This window comes from Mus caroli, chromosome 4, assembly GCF_900094665.2.
Source record: "Mus caroli chromosome 4, CAROLI_EIJ_v1.1, whole genome shotgun sequence".
NCBI lineage: Eukaryota > Metazoa > Chordata > Mammalia > Rodentia > Muridae > Mus > Mus caroli.
In genome coordinates, this window is record NC_034573.1 from 13,627,395 (window position 1) to 13,642,816 (window position 15,422).

Consider the following 15,422-nt stretch of genomic DNA (forward strand, 5'->3'; position numbering starts at 1 on the left):
ATCCTAAGTTTTTGGGCTAATATCCACTTATGTGCTCTAATACAATTCTCTAAAACAAACAAAACAAAACAAAACAAAACAAAACAAAACAAAACAAAACAAAAGAGTTAACACACTTTCCATATTGCATTGACATATTCAGTGACCTGTTTTATCTTACTAAATTTCTCACTTGGTCCAAACTAACTAACTATAGTAATCAAAATTCTATTCACTCATACCAACTAAATTGTGTGATTTCTTCTTAGGCATCATTCTTCCAATGTATTTTAGGCCGACTGAATGGTTTTTAACTGTCCTAAAACTATTACAGAAAATTAAACTCTCCTTAAATTTATTCCTACTTTCTAAACAAATCAAATATTTATTTATGTTTACCGTTTTGTTTAACTATATCCAAACTATTTTTCACATTTGTGTTTCATTGTGCAGCCCCTTGTTTAACTGTTAAAAGAACTCTGTTTCTGGGTTCTGTTGATTGAGAGTATTAATTATCCTCTTCATTATTCCCTGTTAAAATCACCAAATACAACTCATATAGCTATTTTACATGATGCAGTCTATCCATTAATATTTATTGTGTGTTAATTAATTTTATCCAAGAAAACATAAAAAAGAGAAAAAAGAAACATGTCTTATGTCAATAATGTGCCACTGAGGTAGACTGCTGTGTTGCTTTTTGAGGCCAAAACAATAGAAAATTATCTGATAAGGTCCAATCTAATGAAAACAATATAAAGTGCACTGCACAGTCATTGATTTCTCTCTTAAAAGTTTCCTCATAAGAAGCATAACACAGGAATCAAAGAGAACAACTATTTCTTAGCAAGTGAACTGCTGAGAAGTTCATCAAATTATATGCCAGAAATGAAGATAATAAACCAAGATTTTTCCAGTTGAATAGTACAGAATGAAAATTTGGCAAATATTTGTTACAAAGATTTTAGACTTCCTCTTTTAATCCTACTGACTACTTTTACTCTAACAACTATATTTGGTAAGTGCAAACTCTGTTCCATGCTTGAAGTCTGTTACTGTAATATTTGAATTCTGGATGTATCACTATGGAATGGGCTACTTCTGAACCTTGCCCTTTTGTTCATTACCCCATAGTAACTTTTCTTTGCTAAAAATTAGAAACTAAGGCACTTCTAGATGAGCTTCTCCTTTGTAACCATTAGCAGTGCATTCACCTACTTGGGGCATCTAGTTATAAATCAATGTTATTGTTCATCCCTGATCATCTCATAGTCTGTTATTTGACAGGTGTTCAGGATTTCTCATCCAAACTTGCTGAATAAATAAATATGTCAGGTCTTACCAGACTAATCAAACACTAGTTCTTCCACAGAATAGTTTGAATCTCTATACTCCTTTCATTTGGCAAGTTGCTATTACTGAAGACTCTTCTTCAAAATTAAAAGCCAAAACAGACTTTGACAGAACTGAACGAAATAATTTCCAATATAACATAACCAATAATGACCTGAAATTCTTGAGATTGCAGAATTCTTTATACTAAGTGTAGCACCTATCTGAGCAGTGGCATTTAAGAAGAAACATTGCGTGTTTTACCTCCAGCTATGAACTGATGCTTAAGGCTGATGCAATAGTATTCACTGTGTTTGTCTCTGTATCTCAACATCTCTCAAGAATAAAACAAAATTAATTCTTCTAAGTAGTGGAGCAGTCATAAATGTTTAAAAAAAAAGTGCTTTTCTCAACTTAACATAGTAATAACATGCAATCACAATCAACATTTGAATTCTTAGGTGTAGCAGGAGTGTAAAAAATAAATTAATGTATAAAATAAAATAAAAAACAAAAGATAACACCCAAAATATATTTTTTAATTGGTACAGCATTTTTCTATTTTATTGTTGATTCTGTTTTACTCAAAAATAAGAATCAAATGTAAGTAGCATAGTCACAAACATGGGTATGTGTCTGAAAATGTTGAAAATGTTTCTAAGAAAATCAACAAGTTTATGTATGTTAAAACTTAAAACATCTATTATGCCAGGCAGTATTGGCGCATGCCTTTAATCCCAGCACTTGGGAGGCAGAGGCAGGCGTATTTCTGAACTCGAGGCCAGCCTGGTCTACAGAGTGAGTTCCAGGACAGCCAGGGCTATACAGAGATGCCCTGTCTCAAAAAAAACCAAAACAAACCAAAACAAAACCAACAACAACAATAAAAAACAAAAACAAACAAACAAACAAACAAACATCTATTATGTTGGAACACAGGTTACTGAGGTATTTAAAACTTCTTATATCAGTTCCTCATAAATTAAATAGAAGTATCATTTGAATACTAAACATAGAATTATAATATTTTTTCTGTATTTCTAAAACATTTAATAATAATTTTAAAATTCCATAAAGTGTAGCTAGGTGGTATAAATTTAGAATAAAATAAGTATGCATCACACACACACACACACACACACAAACACACACACACACACACACACACAAATGGAGAAAAGACATTTACACCACAAGTACTTCGGAGAATGAAGCAAAACAAAAACAAAAACCTTATTACCCTGGGTTTGAGGCCAATCTGCACTCTTTAGTGAGTTCTAAGACAGCTTGGGATCCAGACTTAGACCCTTTTTCAGAAAAGAGAAGGTGCATGGAGGAAGGGAAGGGAAGGGAAGGGAAGGGAAGGGAAGGGAAGGGAAGGGAAGGGAAAGGAAGAGAAGGGAAGGGAAGGGAAGGGAGAGGATTGAAAAAGAAAACAGACACAATTCCTGGATGATGCATGCACAGCCTTTGCAAGATAGTTGAGCTGATAACCTTTTTTTTTTCCTTAGAAATTGAAAGGACTTAGATATTAAGCTACGTGTTTTGAAAAGTTGCCTATTTCATTATCATCTATATGCATATATACAGTCACAAATGAGTGGTACCTCTGTGTATGTTTTCTCTCCAGGCTTTACCTATTTCTACAAAGGAAAGGAGTATTGGAAATTCAACAATCAGATACTCAAAGTAGAACCTGGTTATCCAAGATCCATCCTCAAGGACTTTATGGGCTGTGATGGACCAACAGACCGAGATAAAGAAGGACTCAGCCCACCAGATGATGTAGACATTGTCATCAAACTGGACAACACAGCCAGCACTGTGAAAGCCATAGCTATTGTCATTCCCTGCATCTTGGCCTTATGCCTCCTTGTATTGGTTTACACTGTGTTCCAGTTCAAGAGGAAAGGAACACCCCGCCACATACTGTACTGTAAACGCTCTATGCAAGAGTGGGTGTGATGTAGGGATTTCTTTTTTCTTTCTTTACTGGGAGTTTGTGGTAACTTGAGATTCAAGACAAGAGCTGTTATGCTGTTTCCTAGCTAGGAGCAGGCTTGTGGCAGCCTGATGGAGGCTGACCTTCCAAACCTAGATGGTTGCTGGTCCTGCACATGAGTGGAAATATAATCATGGAGAAGCTTCCGTGATGCACAGTATCTGCCGTTCTCCAGTCCTCTGTCTTTCTTTGTCATTCAGTTCTAGGCCTTTCCTCTGCACGCTCAATGCCCAGTAAAATTTCAGGATTAACTGAAGAAGAGGAAATATAGAAGAAAAGTTTCTTCTTAATTTTTTAAAAATACATTTCCTTCTGAAATCTGAGCCCATTTCTGGGAAAGAGAAAGAAAGAGAGAGAAAGAGAGAGAGAGAGAAACAAAAACAAAAAGAGCAAATCAAAAAACCCATAGGTTTTTGCTTTAAGGCAAAAGAAGAAAGAGTTTAAAAAACAACAAAATCCACTATTGAACTTTCAGGAAAGTGTGAAGATCCAAAACAGCTTTGTCTCCAAAGAAGATAGCTCTGTGACCACTATGGATAGTCTCCTGCACATCGCTTTGTCAGGTGGGAGATCTGGAACACATGCAGGACGCTAGACTGTTGGGACAGCCATTTTCCAACAAACAAGGGGCCAAAATATCTGCAATATAGTAACAGCCTTAATAATACATGCATTTTTCGTTTTCTACAGCTGTTCTCAACTATGTCCACAATGTATCATCACATCCATACTCATAGCTGTGTTCAAACAGGACCTTTCGGTTGTTTTGAAACATTTCTGAACCCCCTCCTGCCTCCTGACCCAGAATCATTGTGATGTTCTTCCCAGTTGTGTTAGGCCTTTGTCCCAGGCCGTCCATTGGTCTGTCAGCAATACTCCGCGCAAAGCAGAGCAAGAAGCATTGTGTCTCTGAAGTAAAGAAAGTGATGGTTATTTTATAAGGATATGTTACTCTTTAATACATCAGTGTAACCCTTTGAGAACTATCGGACCAGCTTACAGAGTCAGGATGATCAGTCTTGCAATCTGGTCATTTGTAGAACTGGCCAAAAGGGAAAGCCATCACAGGTTCGAGAAGTTCAGATTTGTAAAACATACCTTACAATCCCATGTAACTCTTTAATGACTGACAGTACTGCATAAATGCTTTTATAACAACGATGATGTGACTTGCCAAAACTTTTCTGGCAAATAAAAAAGATATTTTGTTAACAGTATCTCATGAGAGTGAAATTTTGTTTGAATAATTGGTTAGAAAAGTCTAAGCTTTTTCTTCTTCAGACATTGATTTTTTTTTATTTAAAATCCACTGCATGAAATCTGTTTGCCATAAAATATGCAGTTAGCATTGCTTGGTTAAGACTGAATTAAAATGATGACTCTGAGTTGCATGAATACCTTCCAATGCATTACCTATTGCATGTCAGCCATAGTTCTCAAAGGGTTGGTGTGGCTTCTGGCATTTAGCCATCTATTTGATCACTGACAAAGCCAAGAGACACCAAAGCATCCCATTGTTGAGTGTAATTTGTCCTAACAGCAGTATTGTCATTCTCATGTGACCTGCAGAGCAGGATCATATCAATATTTTTTTCCTAGAGAAAAGTCAGCAACTGACAGACCTCTTTATTGATTTTAGAAGCTGCTTCTTGCAGTGAATGGCTTTGCAGCCACTGGGCTGTGAACTTATTAGAGATGGTCAGAAGGAAAGCACCCCATGAGTCAGACAATTGGCTTTGTGTGAAAGCCAGCTTTTGAGGGGATTAGCTTTTGAAACAATGAACAGCTTGCCTTGAACTTGATATTGATCTGTTGACTGTCATTAACAACAACTTAAACACTGTCTTCTGTGAAAATGTTCCTTGAAGAGCCCTGTTCTGTGTCTTTGCCCTTTGACCTTTAACTTGCAAACTGGCACAAACTGAAGGAAATCTGGTGTCACTTCTCCACTGGATTGTGATTCTCTAAAACCTAGTAAATGAGCTGTTTCCTTCGAGTGGAGAGAGAGTTTTGGTAGTGGATCTGCAGGCGGCGCTTTGCTCTCTACATGCACACTCTGAATATGCCCTATAGGTAGAGGTATTTTTTTTTTCTTTAAGTTCAAGCTTAATTTCATTATTTTAGTAAAAATTACAAAAAAATAGGAAAAAAAAACCTCAAATACTTGAATGGCCAGTGTGGCTTTTATATAAAGCAGGAATTTTATACTAGTGAAAATTTCTTACTCATTTGCTAATAATACACATTTCCAGATGATTTTTAATGAGTGTAGGTATACATTCTTATTTGGAAATGGATAGTTTGGCTGCCTTGAATTTATATTTATACTCAACATAGCATGAAAGTTAGAATGCCTTTGGTTCAACTACATGTTTATGATTTGGTTGGGGACATTTTTAATCATGGGTGGCATGCTGAAAAGCCTGGCAGAATGGTGTTTCCTACAATCCGAGCATATTTTATAAAACTAAGAAAAAGAAACAGTTGGGAAAGAGAAATGGATTCATGGCTTCATAGTACCACATTATGCAATGCAGACTGTACTTCAACAAGACATTCACGATTTTGAATGTGAGGGTAAATAACACAGGGAGGGCAAGGATCGGCGCTGTAGCTCTACTTCAGTACTTCCTTTCTAGATGATGAGAATATTATAGTTAGTTATGACAGAGCATGGAGGACTGTATACATAAGCCTGTTTATACAGTGTTTGCTTGTTAGAGGGTTTAATCCTTTCAGGACCTTGATGTCAAGAAAAAATAAAAAATGACTGGAAACATTTTCTTTTTCTAATAATAGAAGTGAGTAACTGTAACCTCTCTGGGACATGTGCAAATCATCGAGGAACTCCATCAACATACACTGAACTTTTTTTCTCTCAAAAATCAAAAAGAAAATCAATAAGCAATTTATTGCCTCTTTACTCATTCATCACACTACCCTGATTCATCTCAAGACTGTAAGTACCTAAGGGCTAGAAAATAATCATAGCATTGAAAATGGATGAGTCTTTATTATGCTTCAATTCTGGTAAATATCCTGGATATGATTTGGGTTTTGTTGCCTTGAATGTGAGAAGTCTATGTACTGAAAATGGCTTCTATGTCTACTATCTTGATTGGGACCACTGTAAGATCTAAGATTGTAAGTGATAAGAAATAAGTAGAATGTGATCAAAAGCATTGGGCTTCCTTTGTTCACCATATGCCAGGCACTTCATTCATATGATTGCTGACTTTTCATATGCTTGGGATTTGTATTTTAAAATGAGGTAATGCTAGAGAAATCTCGAAAATGATCAGTGATGAAAATAGCAATTAAACATTTTTAAATGAAGCTATTTGGATTAAGACCATAATATCACCTTAGTATCAGTGAAAGTCAACCAATCAAGTTTTTTCTGTAACCTCTAAATGAATAACATATAAAGGTCACCCCTACTGTTTCCAAAAGTGAAATGAAAACATATTCGTATTCATAAACTAATTCATCTTTCACTGTTTTCATTACTTTAACAAATATGAAGACAACTGTAAACCAGGTAATGGATTTTACATAAAATAATTTTCAAGTTTACAATTTCAGGTAAATACTGTTTGTCTGTATATTATTAACCAGACTAAGCGAAATACTAAGATAGGTTTTCAGTTTGAATTCTTTATAAAGCAGTCATTCCACATCAGTTCTGTAGATACAGTTGTGATTTTAGGTAATTGTTAACTCATCTGAGAACAAAGTTTCTGCAGAGATGGTTATAACAGCAGGTGAAAACAGATGTTCATTGCCATGGCAAGGTTATAGGGCTCAATCAGTATACAATAGACGCTCCTAACAAATAGAGCTTTTGTTACTAATCAGTTAACAAGGCTTTTCTGAATCATATGTAATACGTTACCTAGTAATGATCACTAAGAGGCAATTACTAAGTAATAAAAAATAGAGACAAATTTACTGAAATAAGAAAACATTACCTTTATTACTCAAGCTGCCTACAATCTCTTTCATCAGGACATAATTTGGCTCTTCGAAGTCTGTACATGTAATTTTATTTCATTTCTGTGAATTAAACAAATAGAATGCAATGCAGTTGATAAGAATATTGCCCAGGTCTACTGCTCAGTGTGATATCTGGATGAAGGTGTATATACTGGGTTCTAGGAAGTGTAATGTAATATTCTCAAGTTCTCCATGTTGTATTTATATTCTCATTACGGCACAAATTCAGACTCCTCTCATGTGGGTCTTACAATGGATTAACTGGTGTGCCCATATTAATTGAACTCAATGTGCTATTTGAAGAGGAATAGAATAGATGTTATTACTTGAATAGATAAGTTAAACAAAAGTCATGAAAATAATCATTTTCTTTTTAGGTATTTGGTATTTATTTCCCAAAACAAATAAAGGCAATGATTTTCTGATAGTTTTGAACCTGTGAGATTGTAGCATATAATTCAATAAGCCTGGGGCTGGCAAGGAAGTGTTTACAGTAATCGCAGCCAAATGTTTAAGCTTTGATACCATAAGAGCATATTCCAAGCTGTCAAAGACACAACATACCAATTAAATCACAAAGAGCTGTAAATACAATCTCCACTAATCTATGATACCAATGAAGAGGTCTAGCAACTTATTGGTATAATCTGACTATTCCTTATAATGGCAGTGATTTCCACAATACTGACCTATAACAAGTACAGTAAACAAGTGCCAGAGGCTAGAAGTCTAAATGACAGTTTTTCTACTGCCTAAGAAGAAAGTTTAAATGAGTCTCTTCTAAAGGTTGAACTTAGTAATAAAGAAACGAACATTCGAGGAGAATACCACACTGTTGATATGAAAGCAACATTTTATAAGTAGAGTGGGCAGGGGAAAAGGATAAAATGAATCTTTTGTAAAATATAAAGTCATGCTCTAGCACTCTGTAATATTACAACTGAAAGATTAACTATAGCAAGAATGAAAAAAAAAGCAGAGAAATTGAAACTTCAAGCTCCTCACACCAGGAATGAGTACATAATTTACCAATGTATATACTTAGTCAGTGCCCATTAGATGTCACCTGTGTAAACACATCTAATACTCATCCATTGCCTCATAGACCCATTATATTAAAAGTTACAAGTATTCACTCCATAACGCCGTCAGAATGATGTTAGAACCCTGTGGGGGAAAAAAAGCCATTTCCCTAGGATAGAAATTTACCTCAGTCATCATATTGTATAAAACACTTGGCATAGTAGCAGAGGTTGCCTTAGTGTCCCAGTCTGATCTAACAGTAGACTCGGTCCATAATGTACCACTCACATCATTTCTGTGTCTTACTATTGGTGTAAGTTTGAGTTGATTTTGAAATATTTCTGGTCATGTCAAGAACATCTAATTATCAATGTCTTCTTCACTATGTCTATCCTGAAATATGATCCAACAGTATAGAAAGCCTAGAATGACACAGTCACAGAAATTCAGGAAAAAAATCACTGGCTATATTTCATAATTCCCACCAATTTTTTGGTAAAATCCAGAAGTAGCAGCTTTCAATGTCTAAATACAGCTATTGACTGGAAACATAACATGACACGCACCAATTCTTTAAAATAAATTAAGTTGTTCAAAGTAGTGATAGAGGAGTATGAGGAGTTTAGTGCTGTAACAAAAGCTTCACTGGCATTTGTAATGAATGCTTTTTAAGGGAAATGGGGCAGAATCAATAATTTGTGATCAGTACATCATAAGCATAAATAACTATATATGTAGGGCATTTATATGTGGAGAGATCTGAGATTCTATGTCTTTCAACTATAAAAGAAGTAAGTCTTTGCTATAATATAAGACTTTTCTTATATTAACATAGAATGAATTATTTTATTCAGATATGAGGTCTATGTGTCATTCCATGTAAGGGCACACTGGGCCCTTGAGGAATACACATAACAAGCTAGAGTGTTGTGCTGATTCTCATGACGTATCCATGTGCTCTGCCACAGAGCTATATTTGTATGCCCTTAAGAAGGGAAGAAATTATCAAGTATAAATATAACTCTTTCCAATTAGGCCACTTAGCTTCAAAGTAAATATCACTAATATGTTTTTTTCTCAATGAGGAAATGGAAAGATAGAATTCTGAGAAAGAATAAAATATAAAACAACAAAAAAGAAAAACATTTTGGCCAACAAAGACATTTCTACAGTTTCTTTCACCTGTTTTGCTCATTAAAAGAAAATTCCATAGGGACTTCTTTGTAGCACTTGACAGGAAGCTAGATTGGATCCCAGGAATAATACCATAGGACTTTTAACATGGTCCATTTTATACTTGCCTCAAATAGTATGAAGTTTGGTGAGATGTGACATGAAAGGATGCTTTTCCCTAGGATTGGCTATGGTGCTGCTTGTACTTGGCATCTTTTATGAATGTTTGTTGCTATGTTGGCCTGTCTTGCCAGTATACTGATACATAAAGCCTTGTGTGCACTATCTATTTGAAGTCACTAGAATGCATGTTATGTTTCCTGTCATGTGATACCAATTGTAGCTCATTCCCTTTCTATATTACCACAGCCCACTTGTTAGTATAAAACCTACTTTAAATGAATGGTTTTGTTAGTAATACAAGGATTACCTAATGTAAATGTCTTCCTTTCTTTTACTACACTGAGATATCAGAAGCCACAGTGTCTCCTAATTTCTTGTTTCTTATGTATTTCATTGCTTATGTAAAATTAGGATTTTAGTTATGATGGCCATTTCCCTTTTTTATATATGATAAGGAATTCATTATTCCTTTCTATACACATAAACGCAATCTTTTACAGTCAAATAAACCTGGGTAAAAATCAAAAGTGAGTAATTATCAGAATTTTCTGCCTTCCTTCTGAAATCATTATTTGATTCCATTCAGTCACCAATATTTACCCCTAATTTTGATAATATTTAATAAATCATATTTTATTTCTTCTCTTTTTGAAAAACACAATTTAGTAGCACTGTATAATATAGTTGGAACCCTGAAGAAATGTCTTTGTTTTTCAATATTTTCCTTGTAAATTACATGAAAAACATAGTCTTTATCCAAACTCTTTCATTGGCTTATATTTTTATAGAGCTCTTCCCCTTAGAAAAATGGAATGCTAAGTATAACTGCTGTTGTTTGTTGATAAGACAGCTATGAAAATTTATTTTGGGAAAATGTATCTAATATAAATATACAGTATGATAAATATTACAGTATAGTGTTTAAGTACATCAGGAGGACATGAATGTCTAAAGACCTGACTCTGGAATATTTCCCTTCTTGGGGTATATTACATTTGTAAGAAAGAGATAGAGTAGAAGAATGGGGTTTGTTACAGCAGTGGCTTCTCCTGCACTGGCTATGTCTGCATCAGCATTTCTTTTGTAGACCTCTATTTTCAGGGGCTTTAGAGACTTGGTCATAAAAATTGTGTCAAGTATAAAAGTCTTGAAAGACCTTTTTTTCTTACATGTTATCTAATTTTAAACAAATATATTTTGGTTTTATATTATTGAAAGTAAATTGATGGAGTTTGTTAGTTTAATTTTGTGCTAATGTAAACTTTTAATAAGCTTGATTTTTAATAAAAACATAAAATATAATTAGTTCATAGCCTAATTTTTTAAATGAGTCAAATATTCTTGACATTGAGAAATTTGCTAGCTTGATCAGTGTGGTTCTTATCTTCAAGATGTTTTAAGACTTGGATACATGTTGTTATCATTACTCCAACAAGTGGATCAGTATGACTGACAATAAATATAGATAGATGATATCTATATAGGCTATCTAGTAACATATATTTTGGACTATATTGAATATGACATATATATATATACGTATATATATATATATGGCACATTAAGGGAAAGAAGCTCCTGTCAATTATCAAATAAATACCATATTTTTTTTTTAAGATTTGCACAGACATTTAACTTTCAGAGTCCAAATGAGATACAAACAGTTGCAGAGGAAAGTTGTCCCCTGGGTAAACAAAAACATTATCCAGCTTCCTATGAAAATCACCTTTCATTTGTATAGTGTGGATATTAGAGATGAAAACAGTAAAAGGAAATTGAGATTTATAAAATAACAATAGGCTGTGAAGCAGAGAGAAAGGCCAGGAAATTAGGATTTAGGATATTTGACCCATGGTTTCAGTTAGAGGGGATGACAAAATCTAACCTTCAGTTTCTGAGATGCTTACTTTGTACTGGACATTTTCTCACTAAAACTTTCATTACATGTAGTTTTCCATGTAGAAGGCATGAAATAATGCATTATTTTCTCGGTGGATTTTATGGGTTGAATGGGATGAATTTGCCTACACAGCATTGCCTTTAATCCATATTAAATTTGGCATATATTTTTTCCTGATTTCTTCTACTGACAAACACAAAGCTTGTTTGTGTGCAAATAAAAGGCTAAATAAAATGGTGCTAAAGTGTATTATGACTGTCAGATATAATCAGGCAAAATTTTGTGGTGCTTCAATTAATTTCTCATTGATTTTATTGACCAGTGTGTTGAACAGTGTTTACTCACAAATTGTGTTTTATTAATAAAATTAAGGCTTCATAGCACATTGTTAACAAAAAGGTTGCCTAGATTATGTAATAGCTCACCAAGCTATTTTCTCCTTGACTCCTTATAATGATGTGTCATTAAAGGTCAAGGGTCATGCTATTAATCTCATTCTATAGATCAGTAACATAACTGACCATTTTTCACATAGTACTTATGTTTACAATGCTATAACCCTTTGACTGCTGTGGCAACCTTAACCATACAAAGGTCACAATCTAGAAACATCAGCATGGTTTGTGCCATGGCAGTCAAAGAGTTAAGGGCTGTGCAGTTATTTGTGTTGTATTTATTAATTATATTTATTTCATTTCCATTCAAGAATGGGTTAGGGTGGGGCACTGTTTGTCTGCTGTAAGTGTCTTAACCTAGGGAAAGGTTAAATGGCTTTTTATACTGTTGCATCTTCTGTATTTACCATCAATTCATTGTGTTGTAATTAAAAAAATGTCAATAAATAAGAAAACTGAAAAATGGTTCATAGATATTGTGGTTTTAGTCATGATTTGCTTTCATTTATTGTGAGCATATAGAGTATGATCAATAACATTAGTCTTTATTGTTCGTGTCTTCCTAGTTAAAAATTAAAACAACAATGAAAAAAGACAATGCTTAAATGCTTAATTTGGAGAAATGTTTCTTTTGTATTTTCCGGAGTTAGCAAGTGTCTTCATCTCGCTCTATCAATTGGAAGATTGCTTATCAACTAACAATATGCAAACAATTGTGATCAAGGAGAGGATCCAAAAATACTCCTGCAGCAAAGGTGTGCAGCAAACTTTAGGCAAGTTTTCATGATCACAGACGTGGCTTTTTATGATAAGCCAAAAGTATGAAAAATAACTATTTAGAGAAGAAATGATAGTCTGTTATTTAAAGTCTTACGCCAACCCTGGTTAGGTAAATTCAATTAAAGGAATTGCATTTTGTATTGTGTCTGGTAGACTTTTATTTGCAGAACACTCCTTTTCTGGGTGTTGCTGAGATCTGAACACAGGCCTGTGCACATGTTTAGAATTTGTCTAATATCTGTCACTGAACAGCACCTCAGTCCTCTTTCTTACAGTAATGTTATTGTATTAAAGACCATTAATGAATAATTAACTCTCAGATATAAAACTAAAGATAAACTGTTTGTATTAAACATTTGAATGAATTACAAAACAGCTAAATAAAATTCTGAAAATATTCAGTAATTTCATATACAAAACAAAACAAAACAAATCAAACAAACAAACAGAACTCAACATTTTCTGTAAATCAGTTTTAGCATGTATCAGCCGTCCCCAAGATCCAAAAGCCATCTGAATTTTACAAAGAATAACAACTGTTACTGGGAGTAAAGTAAAACTACATTCTCCCATTCAAAATCTGTCTACTTGTATAACAACAAATTAATCATATATGCACATACAAATATACAGAAGACAAAAAGTAAGAAAGAGGCAGCAAAAGGTGAGATCCCAAGACTGGCTTTGTACTCTTACTGCTTAGCCTCTTATTATTGAACATATAGTTGTTTCCCAACATGATCAGCCTAATCTTCTCACTATCATCCATATGTAAATGAGGGCCATCAAGACAAGTGAACTAAGATGGTTATTGGAGATATATTGCCTAATCAGATGAAAACTTTATGAGAGACAGCTGTTTCTGTTAAGTTGGTGAATCTTTATCCTACCACAAGCCCAGAGAACATAGAGAGCTATATCAAATGGACATAAAAGACCTGCAGATACAATTGTACACGTGGTTTCCATTCATGCACTGCAATGTTATTTCTCCTTGTGTTTCCAGGACTGTTTGGGGCTTCTACTCTGTCCTTTTCCTAAGTCCCCTTTCTCCCTTAATACTCCTGGGTAAATCTATACTAAAGACTCTTCTTTTTTTACAAAAAGCAATTTTTATTAGATATTTTCTTCATTTATATTTCAAATACTATCCAGAAAGTACCCTATACCCTCCCCCACCTGCTCCCCAACCCACACACTCCTGCTTCCTGGCCCTGGCATTCCCCTGTAGTGGGGCATATGATCTTTGCATGATCAAGGGCTTCTCCTCCCAATGATGGCCGACTAGGCCATCTTCTGCTACATATGCAGCTAGAGACATGAGCTCTGGGGTACTGGTTAGTTCATATTGTTGTTCCACCTATAGGGTTGCAGACCCCTTCAGCTCCTTGGGTACTTTCTCCAGCTCCTCCACTGGGGGCCCTGTGTTCCATCCAATAGATGACTGCAAGTACTCTTCTTAATAAACTCTAACTTTGCTCATGTAAGAAAAAAAAAGCAGTAAGAAAAAAAAAAGCTGATGGGTTTGTGAACACACCAAAGGATATGCAAAGTTCACTGTAACACATTGTATTTGTAGATAGTTTTATTAAAAATCACAATTTTTATAAATAAATTAAACTGTTAGGCCATCAATAAAAGAACCCAAAGGGAACCTGTAATGTTCATGTTATCAGACAAGAGAAAGCTAGTCAGTCTGACCCACTTGCAAATGTACTTTTCTTATTTCCATGGATTAATACAAATATATATATATATATATATATATATATATATACACACACACACACACACAATGACAGGTATAGGTCTTTTTACACATACATGTGTGTTTTTTCACTTCAATCTATGTTAAAATTTGATAATTAATATTAAAGAAGCAAAATCCAGATAATGCTATAAAATACTTTGGTAACATGCCCAGCAGGTTGAACAATGTATTGATTGAGGTGATTTATAATTTTCATATTTTAAATCTGTTTTTAAAGACTCGCTTTGATGTTCTCTGCTACATTCACACCTTAGTTACTGTAGTTACCAATAGTGTGTCACCATGAACCCCTCCTCCTCTTCCAACCTTTTACTTCCAAACTCTTCTGTTCTTGTTCCTAATTTAATCCCTTAAAAATTGTGGATTTAATTATTTCCTTCTTATAATCTTTCTGTCTTCTTAAGCTTTCCTTTGAGCCTATTTCTTCTAAAGTATGTGAAATTTTTCTTTTTTTCTTAACCCAGTTGGCTTATTCAAAGTATTCCAAACAAACAATGATGTTGTCACTAGTACTTTTTCTACACACCTCCTGGGTAGTGGTGTATGCCTCCTCATACATGTCCCCTGTCCACAGAGCTCTGTAGTACCTAGTTAACAATTAACCAACATCAGATGCTCGACATTGGAGCTTAAAGTCTTCCCATTTCAGATAACTTTTGAAACTAAATGTTATGAGCTTGTTCAAGACTGTTCAAATGTTCTTAGTTTTTATTTTGCACTGTCTCCTGGGCTGTATATTTATATTGTGTTATGAAATCCATATTCCCACTTTTCATACTTGCTGGATGAATAAAGTTTATTTATTTTTTCTTTTCTTGAATTCAGTCATTGCATAGAAAAAATCATCACCATCCTTTTCTTGCTGTCAGAGGGACATGGCTCTTCAATTTTCTCATTTAGTTGTGGCATTAGATAATTTTTATTGCTGTTCCATCAAGTCTTGTTTGT

The 15,422-nt window shown here is 34.3% G+C and overlaps 1 protein-coding gene across 2 annotated transcripts in view; it reads left to right on the forward strand.

Moving 5' to 3' along the window:
• The window catches only part of Mmp16 (matrix metallopeptidase 16), a 251,243-nt gene extending 238,868 nt beyond the window's left edge, over window positions 1-12,375 (forward strand). The window contains exon 11 of one of the 2 annotated variants that reach the window (XM_029476386.1): window positions 2,942-12,375. In XM_029476386.1, coding sequence (XP_029332246.1) covers window positions 2,942-3,276 — 335 coding nt within the window. In that variant the 3' untranslated portion in view covers window positions 3,277-12,375. The remainder of the gene's footprint in view (window positions 1-2,941) is intronic. The other variant, XM_021160140.2, reaches the window with a different exon arrangement.
• The last annotated feature ends 3,047 nt before the right edge of the window (window positions 12,376-15,422 follow it).